Consider the following 21,504-nt stretch of genomic DNA (forward strand, 5'->3'; position numbering starts at 1 on the left):
ACAAGCAGATGTTTCAAATAGATGTAACAACAATAGTGCACATACCTTAGCTGAGGCCCACTTAAGGCCACCTTAATGGTAATGATCCTTTTTCCAGTTTCTTTCAACACTGGCTTTTCAACAGCCTCTCTTAGTTCATCTAAGCCATGCCCTTGAAGAGCAGAAATTGGCAAAGCACTTGATTCATCTGTTTTGTACCTAGGCAGAAACAAACAGTAACGCTTAGTTTAGAGACAGTGAAACAGCGTAGTAATGGGTCTTATCCCCCTGCGCAGTAAACCTCCCAGAAGGAGTGGTCATGAATTCCCCCAGGCTCTCACAGCTGCCTTTTTGTTTTGATTAAACATTTTGGTGGTTTGTGAGATTCATGGCTCTGGCAGTTCTGCGTTGCATGGAGAACTTTGGTTAATTTTCAAGCAAACCGCAGCACAGAATGAGAATTGGAAAATGTATTCTCCTCTAGTTTATCTCGCTAGCCACCCTTTTACCCACTGCCAGATAGGCGATCAAAAGTGTCTTTGAGCCATTGTCACTGCCAGTCCCAAAATACACTAATGTGAAACAGGAATCCTTGCTGCAGGAGTTTATGGAAGTGTCAGCAGACTCAGCACAAGTGAGCAAATCCGGCTTGCTCGCGGCTTTCACCTTGCACTACCGTCCAGTGAAGTTAACTCCCTAGTCTCTGCTGTAGGAAATAGGATTTCCTGTTCCAGCAAGCTTGCCGTGAACAACTATAGCCTTTTCACCTGGCTCTGGCCGGCACAGAAGCCAAACCTTCTAAGCAACATTCTGTGGATTCCACGAACCAATGGATGCCTGAGGTACACGAAGTCAAACAGATATTTAAAACCGGTTACTACCATGTAGGCCGAGCAGGTTTATTGTGTTTTAATTATGTTAGGCTAACGTTACCCGCTAGGTAAGGCGAAATGGACATCTTTGCAGGCAATAAGAACACGCACCTACAAGAAGACTGACTGGACCAAAACTTCCTAGGCGCTGTGTCATTACACTTACTTGTGAAATATGAATCATGTGGAAGCCTGCGCAAGGAGAATCGTATAATGACTGTTCAAAGAGGGTCTATGTCCATTAAAATTAATCTTTTATAACATCCTTAATACCAAGATTCGAACCTGTGTTTCTCTCGTTATCTTGCTTCCAAGACAAACGTTTTGCCCCTGAACTATCCTCCCAGCCCCATATATCTTGATCCAAAAGGACTTGGAGTGACAATCCCTGTAAATCTACTATGGCAATAGTTAAATTGCAGGCCCATGCAGTTTTGTGTTGAATTAGAAATAATTAATAGTGTTCAGAGTGATTGCATATCGTCTCTGATGCAGCAAAAGCTCCTTAGTATTTCATAGCTGAGCGGCACGTGTACCAGAGGCTTTATATCAAATACAACCCCTTTCTGTGGAGCAACACACGGATAATGGTTTACTTTGAGCAGACCTGCATTGAATTGGTGGAAATCCTAGGTTGCACTGTCTTCAATATGGTTCCTTCCTCGAAGCTGAAGTATCCTTTTGTTAATACATTCAAATCACATAGCATCTTCGATTAGTAAATCTGTAATCCCATTTACAATGATGCCCTTTTACAGGCATGCCTTGTCCAGGGTCCAAAAACACTGGGAGGATGAAATGGACAGGCTGCAACATTTATTGTTGGCATTCGTGAGGCTTTAAGTGTGGCCTGCAGAATGTTGCAGGCCACCGCTCCAGGGTGTTTGCTTGTTTTTCACACCATGTCCAAGGGTGCAGAGCATATGTGAAGCAGTGCCTTAAAAAGACTGGGCTGGACTTTGATCTTTGCCACGTACCTGGCTGGTCTCCACCCTACCTTATTCAGAAAACGTTTTGTAAAAAATAGCCATCAACTATAATTGCCAATGCACGTCTGTGATGATTCATTTAACTGGACACTAGTTTTAAAGTTTCCATTTGTGCATGTGACAAGACTTCTGCTAGTACAAAACGTACAAGTAAATCATTATAGGGAGCCTTATGCTGGTAGTTCATGCATCTTTTTTCTACAGACTCCTTGTATATCTGTACAGATAAAGATTTCTTGCAAAAGATTACAAAAAACAAAGAATGTTTTGTTGTATCTGCACATCCCGTCTCCTCTTACCTGTGCAACGGTTTCCACATCGAGCCACAACTAAGAGGTCAGGGAGATGGTGGGCAGGACACCTGTAGAAAGAGACCTGGACGCCCATAGCAATAGCCACTAATACTAGGTCCTGTCCTCCTGGATCCAAACTCCTTGGATAAATTACTAAGCAACCAGAAGTCCTTTTTTAGAGGAATGGCAACAACTAATGCATAGCTCAACCGGTTGTTTAGCAATTCCCTCCCAAAAACGTTATCCAATCAGGAGCTTGAACGAAGGGAATAGTGCCCAGTGGAAGCATGCGGCATAACCACTATGGAGAGTATATCAAGGGCCGTGTGTTGTTGGAAAGGCACCAACACTGCCTTTGCCACAACAGCAGACACATGAATCTCTTCCGGATGTGGGATCCTTTGAACGAATCAAGCCTTCAGAATTCATGAGACTACCCAATTGGCCGGAGAAGCTTTGGAAGCATGTTTTCTGGGAAGTGATTCAGCATGTCGCAAAGAAATGATCCAAAGTCCTTGGGCATGCGTAAGCAGAACTTCAAAGCATTTCCTACATCAAGATGATTTAGAATCCTTTCCGCCTCTGTGGAACAATGTGAAAAATGGACAGCAAGATGATTTCTGACTGAAGTGGATGACAGAAATATCAGCAAGAGGGAGGAATAAATCAGGTCTTTGGAAGACTTAAGGCACAGTGTCTATAGCTCCAGAGGCCTCAAGGCCTGGATGTCACCAATGTGATTAACACTAGACATGCAGGGCCTCATTCCAAGTATTGTGGTCTGGCAATAAGGGTGCCGGTAGCAACGTACCAACACCATTTCCGGACTGCCGTACTATGACAATGCCAGTAGGGGCACAGATCCCCCGGCAGGCCTGACCTGCTGGAAAATCAGATCCCTGCTGGCATTGTTTTCACTGAAGCACCAGCACTTTTAGCAATGATGCCAGTACTTAAGTGTCCCCATTCCCATGGAGTCCTCCTAAGGGACTCCATGGGAATGGGGATTTACCGTTCTGCCGCCCCTGGGATATCAGGCTGTGAAATCAGTGTTATGGTATGATATATGGTATGATATGATATGGAATTAATAACGCGCCTATACACAAGTGTTTCAAGGCGCAACGAGGCAAAGGAGGGGGAACAGAGGAAAGACAACGATCTTACTAGACCAGGTGACATTGAGATCGCGCAAGTTATGTAATGTTATGTTATTTTGCATTTATATAGCGCCTTATATACCATTGGTATGGTCTGAAGGCGCTGGTAGGTTGAACGCCCTTGGGAACCGAAGTTCAGATCAGTAGAGAGAGTAGGGAGAGTCAAAAGGTGCGTGTGCGCACCGGGTATGTGTGCAGCTCGTGCGGTATTTGTGTAATAGCTGCTTCTTAGCGGTAGGTGTGGTGGTTGAGAGATCTGGAGAATGTGTTCATTCTGGCAGGATTTATCCAGAACGGATGTGGCTGCGTTAGGCCTGAGGAGAACGCCTGGCTGGGGGGTGTGAAACCAGCAGTGTTTGCTTAGAATGATGTGGAGTGAGCGGTGGATGTTGGTATGAGAACATTTATACCAAATGGTGTCATAGTATCTCTGTGTTCTAGTTGAGTGGTGATGTAAAGGAGAGAGTAAGCGTGGCGGTGTGATATGATGGGTTATATGCTCTTTCAAACTTTCTCTGCATTCCAAACCATACAATATACGTTAAGCAATTCTATGCACTCCAGTCCGTTCCGCGCAACCTCATCCATTTCATGCATCCCAGTCTGGTCTATACACTCTGGTCTGCTCCCCACACACATGCATTCCAGCCCGCCCCACGTGTTTCAGTCCGCCCCGCGCATGCACTCTTGTCCGCCCCACGCATGCACTCTTGGCTGCCACACGCATGCACTCTTGGCTGCCACACGCATGCACTCTTGTCTGCCCCCACGCTCTACGCATTCAAAGGCTCTACGTACTTATCCATTCTACGCACTCATCAGTACTGGATGCCATCTGTGCTCGTTCGCTCTATGTACTCGTCCGCTCTATACAATATGGCCGTTCACTCAGGGCACTCGTTCGTTCCAGGCACTCGTTTGCTCCAGGTAACCATCAGCTTTAGGCCCATATGCGTACTATGCATTCACCTGTTTTACACACTCACCCCCTCTACGCACTATGCATTCACCTATTTTACGCACTCCTCCCCTCCACGCACTCCTCCGCTCCAGGCACTCATCCGCTCCAGGCACTCGTGCTTTTCACGCAATCAACGGCAATATTTTGTTCAATATATACATCTCTACGCTCATCTGTTCTATATCTTCATCTGTTCTGTACACTCATCCGCTCCATACACTCATGCGCCCCATACACTCATGCGCCCCATACATTCGTCAGGTCTGTACATTCATCTGCTCCGGCGATCTACATACTCTCTGCGCTTCCCTATTCATCCGCTATCCACATGCATGCACTCTACGTACTCATCCACTTCACATACTCGTCTGTTCTACACACTCATCCGGTTTACGCTCAACCTTTCTGCACATTCATCTGGTTTACGCACTCCTGCGTTCTACTCACTTCTCTGTATTTACGCACTCATCTGCGATATACGCTCATCCGCTCTACACACCCAGCCGTTCTACACACTCATCCGCTCAACATGTTCATTATTCTATACATTTATCCTATCTATATATTCATTCGATTTCCACACTCATTCGAACTATATAGTTATCTGTTCATGCATTCTTCCACTCAGCGTATGGTCAATCAGCCTCTAAGGATTTTATTTCACCATAGACCACAGGTCAGGGTGTAATCACCAAAATGCTAATGGTGACTCCAGAAAGTATGACTGACTGGATTAGGAGATTCATCCAGTAGTGGATACAATTCTCTTGTCCCTTAGTCTGGGGGGACAAGTGAATGCTAATTTCAAAGTGCAGGGGAGAAGGGGCTGTGCAATACATAGGATCAACAGTGAAATAAATAAAATAAAATACATCAAATAAATAAGAACAAGAGGGAAAAAAGTGCGACCAGCAAGTGACAAGTGTAGGGGTAACTGCAGATATCAAGTGTCAACAGCTGGTATGGGACTGTAGGGATACAGAGACAGCCCCCAAGTGCAGGTGTTGCCCGGGAGGCAGGGCAGGTGTGCAACTGGTGCGGGAGGGGACCTGGGCCCGAGATCAGAGGGTAGCCAGGTGACCAGTGAGTTTCAGTCAGGAGTTCAGCAGGGGAGAGTAGGAGAGAAAGCAGAAGCAAAGAGTAAGGTCCTAAGGTGCTTCCGGAACGGGAGATGGTTTTCCTCAAGTTTCAGAGAGGCAGGGAAGCTGTTCCAGAGGGAGGCCCCAGCTGAAGATAGAGATCTACCACCAACTCGTTGCTTGGAGAAGCGACTGACACTGAGGGAGTTGGTGGCGGATGAGCGAAGAACTCAAGAAGGAAGATATTTAGGAAGAGAGAGTTGAAGGTATTGAGGCACCAGGCTCGAGAAGGCCTTGTGGACAATGCAGAGGGTTTTGAACTTAATCCTTGCAGCCACTCGGAGCCAGTGTAGGATTTCAGTCCTGGAGAGATACGATCCCTGGGCTTGAGGCCAATGACAAGTCTCGCAGTCCTGTTCCGGTTGAGTTGCAGAGGGCAGACAGTAGAAGCAGGCAGATTTAGAAAGAGGCTGTTGCAGTAGTCCAGCCTAGCAAAAACCAGAGCTCTGGAGACAGTAAGCTTCTGGGGGAAGGAGAGGAAAGGGAGAATACCTCCGAGGAGGTGCAGCTGGTAGTGAGACTTCTTAGCAACATCAGAGATGGGAGGAGAAAATGAGAGAGTGTGGAGTCGAAGATGACCCCAAGGTTTTTAGCCTCACAGGTGGGAGCAGGAAGAGGGCCAAAAGAGGCCGACCAGAAAGCGACAGGAAAGGAGGAAGCAGGTGTGCCGATGAGGAGAATCTCAGTCTTATGGCATTAAGGCAAAGATCACTGGTGGCTCACCACTCCTGGATGGCAGACAGACAGTCAGAGATGAGAGAAGGAGAAGAGGTGAACGGAAGGGAGCCTGAAGATGAGCCAAGTGTCATCCACATAGCGCTGAAAGTGGGGGCAGAGAGCAGCAATGCGGTTGGCAAGAAGTGCCAGGTATTTAACAGACAGGCAGAGAGGTTATGCCCCTGGGGAAAACCACAGGTAGAGATAGAGGAGAGGAAGGACCCAAGTTGGACCTGGGAGGGTCGATCAGAGAGGAAAGAGGTCAGCCAATCCAGGGCCTGATCGGTGATACCCAAGTTATCACAGAGACTGTTGGGCAGGATGGCATGGTTGACTGTGTCAAAGGCAGAAGAGAGGTCACGTAAGATGAGGACACAAGGGGTATTGGAATCAAGGTTGGGGAGCAGGTCTTCACGGATGTTCAGGATAGCAGTTTCCGTGCTTCTGGCAGCTCTGAAGCAGGACTGATGGTCATGGAGACAACCAACCGATTCAGTGTGAAGATTAAGCTGCGAGATGGCCAGCTTTTCCAGGAATTTGCCCAGGAAAGTAGAGATGGAGATTGGCCGGTAGTCAGCCAGGCAGAGGGTTTCTTAAGAAGAGGGTGCACAAGGGAGTGTTTGGGGAGGGGGGGGACTCCAGTGGCGAAGGAGTGGTTGCAGAAGTCAGCCAAAGCAGGAGTCAGGGTGTCAATGTGGTCCTCGATGGATTTAGAGCAACAGGGGAGAACCTGTTTTGACAAGACTTTCATAGATCAGACTTGTCTAGGGGAGAAAAGGGGAATGGCAGAGAAGGAGGGAGGAGAGGTGGCCCCAGAAGGACCAGAGGAAGAGCAGGGAGTAGAGGGGGGAGGAAGAGAGAGAGGACAGGATGTCCTGAGTTTTAAAGATGAAGTGAGAAGCCAGCGCCGTGCAGAGGGCCGGGGAGGAGAAAGGAGAGGTAGGGCCTGCAGCATGATTGGCCAGCTCCTTGCAGATTTTAAAGAATTCAGCCAAGTTGTTGGATGTCGCAGAGACGGATGCTTGAATGAGGGCTCTCTTCTTGGTGCAGACAGAGAGCCAGTATTGCCTTTGGAGCAGGTGGCAGGACAGTTTGTCAGAGGATGTACAAGAAGCACGCCATTTGGCAGTGTTGGCGCCAACATCATAATGAGGCCCACAGTCTTGCAAATGAGAGGCTTGACATTGCATATAGCCATCGGCTATATAGGTTTGTAATCTTGCACAGCTACACCATTATACAGGTTTGCACAATAAATGAGGCATTCTAACCAGATACAACCTCAAAAGAACTTGGAAATGGCACTTAAATACTAGATTTCTAAAATAGAATAATTAAGTCTTGGTGGTTCTCTTCACCAATTGCTGAACATATGACCAATACCATGCAAATGGATGAATGAGATGTGGCATAAAAGACAGCACTTGGATTAATGAGCATGCAATTAATTCCCCTGCTTCTCCGGTGACCAGTGGCAGAATCTCACCTATTTCTTTCTGTACAGAAGTCGTCATACAGATGGCTTCCTGGCCAAATTTAAGACATTCAAATGTAAAACATTAAGATTGTAATCTGATAATCCCATATACCCAAAACATTGTTTTGTGCAATGTTGTCAAACTCAGCAGTTTTGGGCGGGGGTCATGTTACTTCTTTTGAGATGACCAGTCTAGTTTTTGCAGAAGTGAGGTGGGAAAAACTGAGCACCCAACACAGAATTACTAGTACGCTGGGGTTCAAGGTCAACTTTGGTGGATTGTTTGAGATGCTCTATGATAAAGTAGGTTCACAAGAGACTATGTTAAATCCAAGCAAGCAACTGCCTTGCTAGTAATGTGGCTCCTTATGTCGATGATTTGGAAATACCAGGAACATCCGAAGTATCTGTATGGGGACCAGAAAGGGGTGTGCATATGGCAGTCTTTCAGATTTGTAGCACGCAGACATTAGTGCTGTTCGAAGGGCGTGGGGAGGAATGCGATGAGCGGTTGCACTCTCACCATTTTGAAAGTGTGATGCACTCTTTAAAAAAAAAAAAAAAAAAGGAGCTATGCCACAAGCATCCCTTCCAGCCCAGTGATAAAGAATAAGTGAAGTATGCAAAGCGGTGCGTGTAGAAGTGGCGTGGGGTGCGAGGATGGCACCTTTGAGTGGTTTAACCAGGCCTCCAAAATGCAAGAAATGCTATGCTCTGTGTGCAGAAGGTGCAGATATTCCTGAAGCATGAAGGAAGAGGTAGGGGAAGAATCCACACTTGGCACCTAGAACATTGGAGGTGTTCACAATTGGCCTTCTACCTTCACTGCATTCCGCCTGTGTTCTGCACAGTGCTTTTTTCTTCCATAGACAGGGGCAGTAGGTCTGCTTTTTCTCCATCTAAGAGTAATGCTGTTTGAAATGGGAGGAATTATTCTGCAAAGCAGGGGATCCAAACCTTTAGTAGACAACAAGCAACATTTGCCTATCAAATGAAATGGTGAGCAACAACCAAACCATGATGGAACATATGCGTGTTCACGTGTTTAGAAAATGTGTAACACAAACTAGAATTGCACTCCAACAAATGCATTGTGTTAATCATGAACAGCTGCACACGTATGCCATCTATTCACAGAGAATGCACTTGCCTCCCTTGCAAAGAATCTGAAGATTACAACTTTTCACCAGGACACAACAATACTTATGGAAAATTCCTGCCAAACAATGTGTGATAGCATCAAACGCCAACCTCTTTCTTTAATTAGGAGCAGTTGGGAATTCATGTCACTTATTTACTTATTATGTCATAAGTGCAAAGGATTAAAGATGCTAATTATTTACCATCAATGCATTTGGCATTCGATAGCCGATTATCAAAAGATGCCAAGTATGAACTATTTCAGAAAACGAGTACGGGTGGTGGAGACTTAATTGCAAGGTCCTTTATTTTCCCATTACGCAATTGCCGGGAATACAAAATATCAGAAGATGGCAATTCTGTTCACCAGAACACTGCAAGAAGTATGGAGCTTTTCACAAAAATAGGTCAAGTGGTGGCAAAACCTGAAACCTTATTTGTAGACAAACTGAAATGCACAATGTATGTATTCATGGACAATGAGACATGCACAAAACTTATGTTTGATGTAGTATGCACTTACCAGACACGCAAAAGAGAATATGACAACTTTTCCCCATGAATTGAAGTGTGCAAATAGAGCGCTCCATAAAGTGACCCTTTACCTTCCGACCACTCTATACTTCCCCTTAGTTAAAGGACGGACTGCATTAACCATTTTATTCTCGCCACCTGCTCAACCTAGAGCCCAGAGTGCAGTAACAAAAATGGTTTTACCCATCGGCGCCTGGGACCCTATGCTAAAACGTGTCTACTAATGTGAATTTGTGTGTGTCTAAGAAATATGGTGAATCAAATAAACCTGGTGGTATGGTATCTCACCTTATGAAAAGCGAATCAAACTGAATACCCACTGCGATCATCAGAGATACTCAAGGAAAATGGCATTCAGATTCAGCAAATATACTTTCTGGAATTCTATCAAAAACTATATTCCTCCTGGTTGACGTCAGCCTCTCGTGATATTGATGACAATGTTATGACTAGACGATAAATTATAAGTGGGGAGATACATAGGTTTTAGGTTTAAAGTCATATTTGTTTTTCCTCTGACCTACCTGCTTTTGTTCTAACCCTGTATTCCTGTCTCTCTTGTCGATCAGGGACAATGGGGCCTGCATATCCCATAAAGGCTTCAGGGACTTCTTCCTCCTTGCATGTTATCCTGTTGGGAAATTGCATCTCATCTGGGGTATGTCCATGATCACAACTCTGGACTCCCCTACTTAGATGATCCTCACTCATCCACCCCGGGTTTGGGATCAAAAAGCAATGGCCCTTCCCTAGCCAACTGAACAGAGGATTCTCAGGGTCTACATGGGAGAATACCCCTAGGTTTTTCATAACATACACATGTCTTTCATTCTGTTTGCAAGTAACAATTACAGGCAATGCATAAGACTTGATACCAACAAGGAGGAATCCCTCCGGCTATCAGTGCTGGAAAACTATTTTCTGCATTATGAAATTTTCTGTTTATGCACTTTTGGCCTTAGATTGAATTGCTCCATGGATAGTTTTGTGTCCCTATAACTTTGCCTTTCATAACTTGGTGGTAATTTATGTGATGTCTCCAAGATGGGCTGGTGGCAGCGGATATACTTCTTTTTAAAATATATTTATTTTTATTGGCATTTTAGTGATTTCACATTACATAAAGTCAAACAATCCCCGCACCCATGCCTGCAGCACATTCTGGATATTTATAGTATGTAGGCACGAACAAGGTATGCATCTCTCCTTGATATCAGGCCCGCACCTTGTACTGGACACTCTATACACTATTACAGGGAGCCCCAACCTCGGAGTAATCAAGACAGACCCGAACATCTCAGCTCAACAATGTACTCCATGAAACATTGCCTTCACTTTTAAGTAAAGCCCCCATCAGCTGATCCTAAGTTATATTAATAGGTGGGCTAGCCCTCCCCCATATGTTATTGGTTCTCGAGACTACCGGGACGGTAGTGATCTATCCCTCTTCTCTTTTGTTTGAAAGTTAGAATTCCTGCAGCCACATAGTCCTTGTAGGGGCCACTCGTGACTTCCAGACCTGGAGTATGCACTTTTTTGCAATCAAACATGCTAAGTTAAATAGCATGCGACTCTCAATTGTGGCACAGGCTATTTTTCTATCTAGGCTCGATTACTGCAATGCCCTCCTCATAGGTGGAAACAAAACAATGCTTGCAGAAACTTCAAGTCGCACAAAACAACGCTGTTCGAATTGCAAAAGGATACCTAGAAAAGATCATGTTTCTCTCAGCAGACAGGTGCTGCACTGGCTTCCCGTATCGGCCTGGGTGCAATTTAAGGCAGTCACCATTGTACATAGTCTCTATGGGAAATCCCCAGCCTATCTGAAAACCTTGGTGACCCCGTACAAGCCAACACGCTCTCTTCACTCATCAAACCTGGTTTAGGTGAACTGTCCAAGCTTCAAACAGGCTAAAAATCTAGGCAAGTCCTTCGCTAGCAGCTCAGCCAAGATCTGGAACTTGCTTCCCTTGGCCTTGAGACAAGAAGGAAATAGGAGTGTATTCAGGCAATTGCTAAAAACTTTCCTTGTTAACTGAGTGCCTTCTACCCCCTTCCCTTCTCCATCCTGACCTTCCGTGTCCTGTTATATATGTTCGTATTTGCTGCTTCTGTGCGCCCTGATGCCCGCAGGTTTTCGTCCCAATAGAAATAGATAATAAATACATGCTCCCCAATATCTCCCAACAGGTATTTGGCTGGTGACAGCGTCAGGGGTACATCAGTAATTTCAACCAGTATATTGGCTACCTCTGACCAAAATTCTAGTATATTGGAAAATGACCAAAATATATGCATGAAATCCGCAGGCACCCTTCGGCATTTGGGGTATGCATCATTAGCTGTATGTGTAAACCTGGCAATTTCAGTGGGTGTGTAGTGTAATCTATTAAGGACTTTGAATTGAATTAGTCGGTATCTGGCATTGAGGGACACTTCCTTGGTAAGGCGACAGTACCTTACCCATTTATCGACCGGTATCACATGTCCCAAGTCCTCCTCCCACTGGCCACACGTTTTGTAAGTGTCAGTAAGGGTCTGCTGCGCTTTACTATATAGTGTCAACACTAACCTGCGGCCTAGGTCCTTTTGTACAATAGTGTCACCATGGCGTGCAATTCTGGCTCATCTGAAAAATCGGCCATACTTGTCGAAAAGCAATGGACATTCGGATATACTGCAATATCGCTATTGGATTATTTCCTACCTTAGTAGTGAAATCCACAAGTGTAAAACACGTACCCTCTGGAAACACAGCCCCCATTGTGAATGTACCCTCTGGATCCCATATAGCTTGTATACTCCTGTCCTGAGTGGGCATAATATTCAGGAACCCCCATAACGGCACACATCTACCAGATGGGTATTTTATTTCCAGCCTTTTAAATAGCCTTGTCCAGGCACCAACAGTAGATTTAACTTGATGAAAAGTGCAATTGTCAGTGTATTGTTTGACAAAAACAACTGCACAAAGGTCAAGTGGTTGCGTGCTACATTTTCCAATCTCTACATGTTGGTATACAGGCAGAGAGAAGTACCAGTATGCTGCAAATTGAGTCTGGGCTACCATGTAGTATAATTCAAAGTCTGGGGCCACCAGTCCCCCTGTGCATAAGGTCTGACCACACCTTCCCATGATATCCTAACCGCTCCCTAAGAATTTAGTGCATCAGTGAAGCAGACTTACCTGAAATAGAGCAGGCTGAGACAGTACCTTTACTAAATTTATCTACATATTCAAGTAATCATAACGAAGCCAGCGATCAGGAAGACATCCAACTAGATGAATCTGCTCAACTTACTATCGATCACTATGAACAGACACAGTCAGACCTTCAATCCACGACAGATCCAGCTGATGAGACCCACAGAGATCCTTCTTTTCAAATTCCTACTATTGATCTAGACGGCTCTGCCATCTCGCAAATCTCATTTGATTTCTCAATTATTAACCAATCGGTGCCTGCCACCTTCAAACTTCCCTCTTTCATCAATCCACAAGAGAAATCTTCAAAAAACAGACTCCAACTCGAAAGAATTGACATCCAACATGATAACTTAATCCTTAATAGGACAAATACTTTAAGGCTTTTCCACGTCATTCCAGCCCTGACCAGAGTTACTACTAAAGAGATACAGCTAATCGAATTCATGGATCATAAAAAACTTGACAAAATTGCGATTGAATGTGCTACATTGAAGACTCTACGCTTGATTGAAGCTCACACTGAAGATCTCCGTACGTTTGGCTTTCATCTCACAGTCACAGACACATTTGACTCTAAAGTTGAACAAGAGAGAGATGAAACGATTAATACAACAATATACTCTTCATTCAGTTCCAGTGATAGCCATTTCTCAGAAAACCGGACCGACTCCCACGAGCGATCAATAAACCTTGTGACAGAGTCCGCCCGCTATCATAGACATCAGATGACGAATGAACGACAGCCAATTTGGAGAGACATGAGTTACACATCTACATCCACCAACATGAGCGTCCAAGAAGCCACCTAGCAATGACCGGCTAAACATCTATGCCCTCTGACAATTTGCTCATGGAACACCCGTGGTCACCTTCATCTGTACCACTCAACGCGACCCGAACTAACAAATTCTGCATAATCTGTCTTCAGGAAACATGGCTTCACCAAAAACCAGTGAGTGATGGATACACTGCCTATATGAACCCAGCGATTTGCCGGCAAAAAGGACGCCCCCTCAGCTGGTCTTCTAACTCATCAAAATGGGCTCTCATCTTAATGTAGCAGAATCGCAAGATATCACTCTGTGGATCCAGAGACTCATTATACAACAAGGGATTCCTGAGAAGAATTCTGTACAAGATCTTTTGATACCCGGCCACAAGCAATACATGAGTATTTTCAATCTATATTGGAATCCCAACAAAATATCTGACGACCTCTTCCTAGATTCTTTCTTTACAACAATGGACGAAGACACCTTGAAATATCCCGGAATCACATTTATCATTTGCGGTGATTTGAACATCCACCTTTTTTTCTCCAATGGCGAAGAGCTCATTGACCACCTGCTAGAACCTTGCGCGCGGCGATGGTCTAAAGAAATGACGGATCGAAACATGATGCGGCTTGACGCCCTAAATGCATCTTCTAACTCATTTACTCCAACGTGGCCACGCGGAACCAGTTCTGGGATCATCAACTATATTTATCGCTCAAGGAGCATCAAAGAGCCCATATGCCGGATGGAAAATATTGCCACAAAAGACAGATCATGGTCCAACAGCAAAGAACCATCATTGCGACTTCAATTACCTGAGTTGGAAGTCAATTCTAGGGCAACAAGATTGAAATTATCACAACCTGAAATAAAGTCTCTCCCAGATAAATTCATCAGTACAACGATGATAAGACGAATCCAAATTAAACTACGAATGGATACTACAAAATTTCCATCAATGTCCAACTGTTGGAAAGACATCAACTGAGGAAACAACATCATCATGCCTACAGCCGCATGATAGCACTAAGGAAAAAAGCCCTAAGATCTCAGATCGGGCAAATGAAGAAACAACTTAATCCAACTAAATATATTCAGATTAAACACCTAAAACAAAGCTACAAGAATTGGTTGAAAAATGCGAAGATGACACTCAAACAAAATGACGCAGAGACCATGTTAAGAGCTATGGGGATGCAAAATACACGAGATCTCTGGAAACTCCTGAATGAAACAACAAATACAGCCGACCATATGATCTCTGAGGTCCCTGAAACAAGCTTGATCACCCACTACAACCATCTATATCAAAAATGCCCCGTGGTCGGTTGCGAGGAATTAATAACCATACAACCAAAATGGTTGTTCAAGTGGGAGCTTGCGGATATAAATGATGCAATACGTCATCTAAATGTATCTCAGGCCCCCGGTCAAGATGGCTTATCAAATGCCATTATAAAAAAGAATCCTGACACCTGGGCAGCTTTCTGCAGCCATCTATTCATGCTGATAAATCGCACAAAACAAAGGACCAACTGAGAATCCACTAAACTACAGGCCCATTGCGCTTTTGGACCCATTGGGCAAAGTTTTCGCAAACATCCTTCTTTTGAAACTGAACCACTGGGCCACCATAGCAAACAGACATGCCATCCGGCAAACTGGTTTTGTTAAGAATGTTGGGACCAATATCAACTTATTCATCTTAAACCTGCTCAAACATGAAACCATTAGATCCAGTACTCCGACCTATGCAGCCTTCATCGACCTCCATCTCGCCTTCGATAAAATTAATAGAAACATCTTATGGGACAAACTATCAAAATGGGGCTGCCCAAACAACATACTGGAACCAATAAAGTTGCTATATTCCAATACACAAGTGCAGATCCGTTTGAGCAAAAGTGGTCTTGTCACACAACCAATTAAAACCTGGCATGGACTTAAACAAGGCTGCCCACTGGCTGCAGCCCTGTACGATTTGTACACTTCAGATTTTGAAGAGACTATAACTACTCCACAAATGAATCCGCCTAAATTAAACGCAACATCAATTCCTATGATTCTTTATGCTGATGATAATGCAATCTTTGCCAAAACACTGAGAGGCCTGCAAACTGCCCTGAATAACATTAAAAAATATATGCATACAAATCAGTTGGAAATAAATACCAGAAAAACCAAGATCATGTCACGAACGACTCAAAAGGGCCCTTCCCAGAAAACACCATCATTCTTTCTACAGAAGGAAAAAATTGAGCAAGTTCAAACAATCAAATATCTAGGGGTTTGGCTCAATAAATCCTCTGTTGAACAACCATGGATTGACCACCTGAAAAGTAAAGCACATTCTCTAGCGCGTCAGGGCTTAGTTCTACATAAAAAATTTGGGAAACACTCCAGACAACCAATCATAATTTTCTTTAAACAAAAAGTTGCACCCATCTTGACATACGGCGGAGAGAGAATGATAAACCTACCGACAACTGTCTGGGATCAATTGGAGCAAATCTTTTGGACAAAGGTCTTAGCCATTCCGAAATGTATTCCAGCATCTAGAATTCGATTCGAACTTGGCCTCCAATCCCTCCAATCAATCATACGGTGGAAACAACTAGATCTTCTCAGGAAAATAAACAATAACGACCAGATTCCCGCCTTGAATATTCTTCGTCCAATCACTGGAAATATCAACGCAATGACTCTGAATAAATAGAAGGAATTTCTTAACCAAGAAAGGATAAGATATGACATTTCACTTGAAACCCTAATCTGTAGACCACAAAGAGCCAAACTCCAAATTGAAAGACTCGATTGGATATCAACAATAAAAGAGAAAAACAGATACAAACTTACGCTAAATTGTACCACAGAAGTAAGAGCCTTAAATGTGATCCCTTGTTATTTGAAGCTGTTTCCTGACCGCCTTATTAGAGACACCTTCATGAGGCTGCGTCTTAATGTACTTCCAACACAGCAAATCCTTGGGATACGTGCACAGAAAACCCGTCGACACCAAATATGCAGGTATTGCAAGGAGGATGACACTATTGAAAGTCTACACCATTTACTTATGCAATGCCCAGCTTTGGCAGACAAACGCCTTGCAGTCGCTACACTCTACATCAAATTCAATAAATCCATGGACCCTAAAGAACGATGGGCACACATCTTATCTGGAAACAACATTTCTATGACAACTGTGGCTATCCGCTTCTGGCAAACAATCCAGATACAATTAATGCCTGGTCATGGACAATTGCCTTGCCTCGGATAAATCCAGATTAATTTGTTAAACTTTTTTGTATGAACTACTTTAATGAGCATTTTTCATTGTTGATAAATGTAAGGTTTAAAGTTATAAACCATATGCATTTTAAATAAATAAATAAAAAATAGTAGAGACACTGAGCTCATTACAAAGGGTTCGGTTGGTACTTATGACTTTAAGGGCACTAGACAACAGGCTGTACCTCTTCTAGCAAGGGAAGAACTTTTAAAGTCTAAGGCCTTACTTTGTATAAGGCTCTGTATTATGTTTCAAATGCCTTGATTTTAATTATTAGTTCTCAATTTGGCTTTATTATTTACTTTTGTCTTTTTCTATCACTGCTTTATTACAGTGTTCTAATAATTACGATCTTACTGTGTTCAAAGTAAAGTGTTGGTGCAAGAATGTACATATGTTATGTAAGGGATCAACAGACTTGGTCACAGTGGCAGTTTTGGTGTTAGTTGAAGACATTTATTGATTAAAGAAAAGATGGGTTTGGGGAAATCCTATATATCCCAAAGGGGTTTCTCTGCCTCAACAAAAGTAAGGAACATCTGTCAGAATGTCCAAAATAAAAGAGTTCTCTGTCCTGTGTGCACAATCCTAAGCTGACCCTCACACACTAAACTTAATACAACGTGAAGTGGGGATATATTTTAGCTGAACACCTGCAGATTTTTTTCCAAAGTTCCAGACACAAAGTTCTAAAGTGTAAAATAAACCAATTAAGTTCCACCAGAAAGGGGTCCCTTCCCTTCCCCTGGATTTCTCTGGCTTTTCAATGTCACATTAATATACTTCTCAATTTCAAGGAGGGCGACTCTTTCCCCCCTTTCTCCCCCCCAGTTTCCTCCAGTGTACACAGTTCATCAACTCCAGATTATACAATTCCACAATCTGAAGGGGTATGATCCTTCCCTTCAAGGTTTTCACAGTTCCACAAGCTCAAGGAATGGTTCCCTATCCCTGAGCCTTCTTCGCTTTTCCACAGTTGGCATATTTCACATTTGGGGGGCTGTTCCCCTTTTCCCAAGTTCAACAATCTTGATTGGGTGCGGGTCCTTGACTTGCCATATGCGTGTTTTACTCTCCTGCCAATACTTTCTTATTTCGCCATTTGGGTGCGGGTCCCAGACTCGCTGTGTGCTGGATTACTCTCCTGCCAGGGCTTTCTTACTTCATTACTTGGGTGCGGATCCCAGACTCACTCTATGCCTGGTTTGCTCTTCTGCCAGGGCTTTATTATTTGTCTCAGTATTTGGGTGTAAGTCTCTGACTCACACTTCTCACCAACAACCACATTCTATTTATCCAGTCCGAAGATTTTTTTTTTTAACTATCCCTTTCATAGATTGGGTCAGTGACCCCTTTTCAGTAGTCTGTCTCTTTGCTCACTTGGCGCGGTGTTCCAGTGCCCTTGTTTGGGTTTACCAGGTTCATCAAGGGTACGCAGCATCTGCCATGAAGCACCCCAGCATCCCAACTTCTCTCTCTGGGCTTATTGGTCTCCATTGGCAGCTTTGGCGTGTCACCGTTCTCACAGCTGCTTGCTTGTTGGCTGGGAGAGCCTCCCATCGGCTCTCCGGTTCCTGCTTACCTCCTTTCTCACTCGGCAGCTCCTGCTGTCCATAGCACAAGCATGGCAAAGCTCCCACTGCTAGACTTCCCTGGATGGCACATCCAGAAGCTTCTCTGCTCCACACTTCAGCCTGCTTTACTTCAGTCTCCCGTCGGGAGAAGCGAGTCTCCCTCTCTCTCTCCAGGTCTGGTGCATTTAAATGTCTCCGAATCACGTTCAACTTTTCCAACAACTATAAGGTGACATTGGCTTTCCGCTTCTAGTGATCTTAATTACCCCAGTCCTCTTCCTCGTCTCAGTGTTATTAAGTAAAGGAGAATGTAAATATGGTTGGTGATAAGTAATTTATCACACAAAGGATCATCAGGTCAGTGGTTACAATTATTTACATTTTTAACATGACAAATCGTATAACACTAACTTGTCCTCAAACAATTCTTACTAAACCCTTGTGTCGTGGCTATCCCTAGATTGAGCTGGTGAGCCGCTTATCTAGGGTGAGAGGATAGAATAAAAGACTTGCCCTATCGCTATCTTACTGCAGTCACTGACACCTTTTATTTGTTTTTAAAAAACACTTCAGTCTGTGTTAACTGCTTCGCGAGTGAAACTTCCATATTTTATTCTCTTTCCTTGCTTTAGCAATATAAAATCAAGAGCTACTACATACACACACACACACAAAAAGATATACAGATTTTATAGACTTTTAAGACACTCTCATTGGTAGGTAAACGCGACTTGTTCTTTTACCATATTATTACTAAAGAATAAATGCTCCAGTTCTTCTATCAAAGACAAAAAGAGTGAAAGATGTCTTCTCTACAGGACCTTTTGACTGACTAAATGGTCACTAACTTCAAAACTAAGGTCCCTACAGGCCTACCGGTTTCAGTGGTGTCACGTATTTACCACTTTTTCAGGGCCACAGTACTAGGCTATAGTGCTGTCAAAAAATACAAGAGAGATTTACTTTCTTTCGAAAAACTTGGCACTGCATCCCTGTTGTGTGTTGTGCCAGGTTCAAACCGCTTGGTATTAAGTTTTGGTGACTGCTTATATTCTGGTCAGGTGCACTGTCTGTTGCAATCATGTATCACCTTTGTCATTAGGTAGGTGTCCATGGAGATGGTGGGTGTCTTAGTCCTCTCCCGCGGAATGAATCTGCTTCATCTAGTAAGAATTGTTGGAGGGCAAGTTAGTGTTATACGATTGGTCACATTAAAAATAGTAAATAATTGTAACCATTGACCGATGACCCTTTGCGTGATAAATTACTAGGGCATGTCGTCAGGTATGATACCTTGAGAGTCCCATAATGTGTTATTGGCGATAAGTCATGACTGGAGGTTCTACACCTACCCTACTACATGCCATACAGCAATGGGGTCGGGGGAGGGGAAGTGGATGTTTCCAGAGGTAAAAGAAATCGGTAAGAGTCTGTTTTGACCTAGCAAGTTTACTCTGCCTCCCAGAGGGTTGTCTTCCCTCATGTTGTCCTCCCACAGATCGACAACCCCAGGGTCTAAGTCAGGTAGCTTTTGCCGTTCCCTGGTCACAAAAGGAAAGCTTCCCTCCAGGGTAGCAGTGACGACATTTCTAGATTTGTCACAGTTAGTAGTGTGTGTTAAGCGATTTTACTTAACTATAATTTGTATTAATACAAGTTGTCCAAGGCCTAAATAAACCATAGTTTTTTTAATTCTGCCTAGAGAGTGCTGTGTGTGTGCCTAGCCTTAAATTAACATTTCACAGTATCCAATGATAATGTTGCCATTAAAAAAGCCACCAGGTGGCGTCATTTCCCTAAAAAGGCACCCTCCAGACAATCAAACACCCCAGATATTGTAGCATTGGAAGTAATAACATAATTATACCCCTGCTAGAATATTTGGGGAGAGAATATTAGTGGTCAGGAAAAAAAATGTGCCTAGCTGGCGATGTTTTCACTGCGACATTACCATGTGGGACTGATTTCAACACTCTCACAATCTCCTAAATCTAAGATTTACAGCTTTGTCAGACTGGACTGATAAGGAGTTTGCCTAAACATTTGTGTTTTTTCAGTTCAACAGAATAGTGTGGACTCTCATATCTGTCGACAGGGCTAATTCTGAAAATCCCTCTGAACATCCTGGGACAGGCAGTATGAAAATAAAGCCATTCTTGGGCAGAAACATCAGGAGTCCGTTCTTACTGTGGCATATCCAACATTGAAGTGTTCTACAGTGACAATACTAAAATATTTTGGGGGCAAAGGCATCATGGAAATGCACTAGTAAATTCTCCTGCGCACTCTTGGTGACCTAACATCTATTGGAAATGTTCATGTGCTACCTGACAGAACCGGTTTTTAGTTGTATGGCTTTTCACCCATTGTTTCACAAACATGTAGTTTAAAACAGTGTTCTAACCCATTATTTTTTTACCGATTTCTGTTGGAGAGAATCTTCACAAGAACTCCCTTGGTTGGTTGGGCTGCCCCCCCACCTGCATTTCTGAGAAATATGTATGCCTTTTCAGGGAAGAAGATTCACCATTTGCCACTGGTGGCAATCCACTCTTACTGGGCTCAGACTCGACAACAGAATGATGCTGAGTGGACACAAATGTCCTCTGTGCTGGCTGAAACAAACATCTTTGTGCTGGTGCCTGTTCAATAGTGTCCATCAGCACAGATCTGCACCCAAACCCCAAAGGAGCTTGGTCAGAGCAAGATTAGGCCCTTTGGATCACACCTTGAGATGCGGACTGAAAGGGATCCGTGGCACTCAGGCTGGATTGAGGGTTGTAATACACCTTGCCTCTGGTAATTGTGTTAGGTCAGTGTGACATTTCAGGGCCACACAAAGCCAAGATTAGAGTGGTGAGCAGCTAATGTTCTCATGATATTCTGATCATCTGCCATTCAACAACGTCTTGGAATAAATAAATATGGAGTTGAAATACCGTGGACATTTGCATACCAATAGATTCCGTCCGCAAGAGATGCACAAAACGGAAATCAGTTTGGCCACGGCTTCCGAGGACCCAGTCACCAAAGGAACAGGGAGTTTGGGTCATCTTTGGAAGGCTAACTTAGTTTGCAATTGTTTCGTTTGAACCCAATACTCAGGTTGTGAACATTTTTCAAGTCAATAGGCGTACAGAGAAATAACTGAGGCAACGAGAATCCTGACCTGTCTCCTTGAGTAGGGGACAAGAACTAAAGAGCGCAAGGCCTTGGTACACAGGGAGCCATGCATGCATCTCGGACTTCTTCAAGCCCCATACCATGGAAGAGTAACCCTACAAATCTGGAGGATTGAGGGCCTACACATACGAGTAATAGGCTTTCTCTCTGCAGACTCCAAAGTCCATGTAAATGGGAGCAGCTTTGTCATTACAGTACACTTCATGTCTA

The 21,504-nt window shown here is 43.8% G+C and overlaps 1 protein-coding gene across 1 annotated transcript in view; it reads right to left on the reverse strand.

Annotated features, from left to right (window-relative positions):
- Positions 1 to 21,504, reverse strand: part of GTPBP6 (GTP binding protein 6 (putative)) — a 336,155-nt gene that overhangs the window by 52,405 nt on the left and 262,246 nt on the right. Inside the window, exon 9 of the mRNA XM_069636625.1 lies at positions 46 to 198. Within this exon, the coding sequence (XP_069492726.1) occupies positions 46 to 198 (153 nt within the window). The remainder of the gene's footprint in view (positions 1 to 45; positions 199 to 21,504) is intronic.

This window comes from Ambystoma mexicanum, chromosome 7p, assembly GCF_040938575.1.
Source record: "Ambystoma mexicanum isolate Mex_15411 chromosome 7p, UKY_AmexF1_1, whole genome shotgun sequence".
NCBI classification, from domain to species: domain Eukaryota; kingdom Metazoa; phylum Chordata; class Amphibia; order Caudata; family Ambystomatidae; genus Ambystoma; species Ambystoma mexicanum.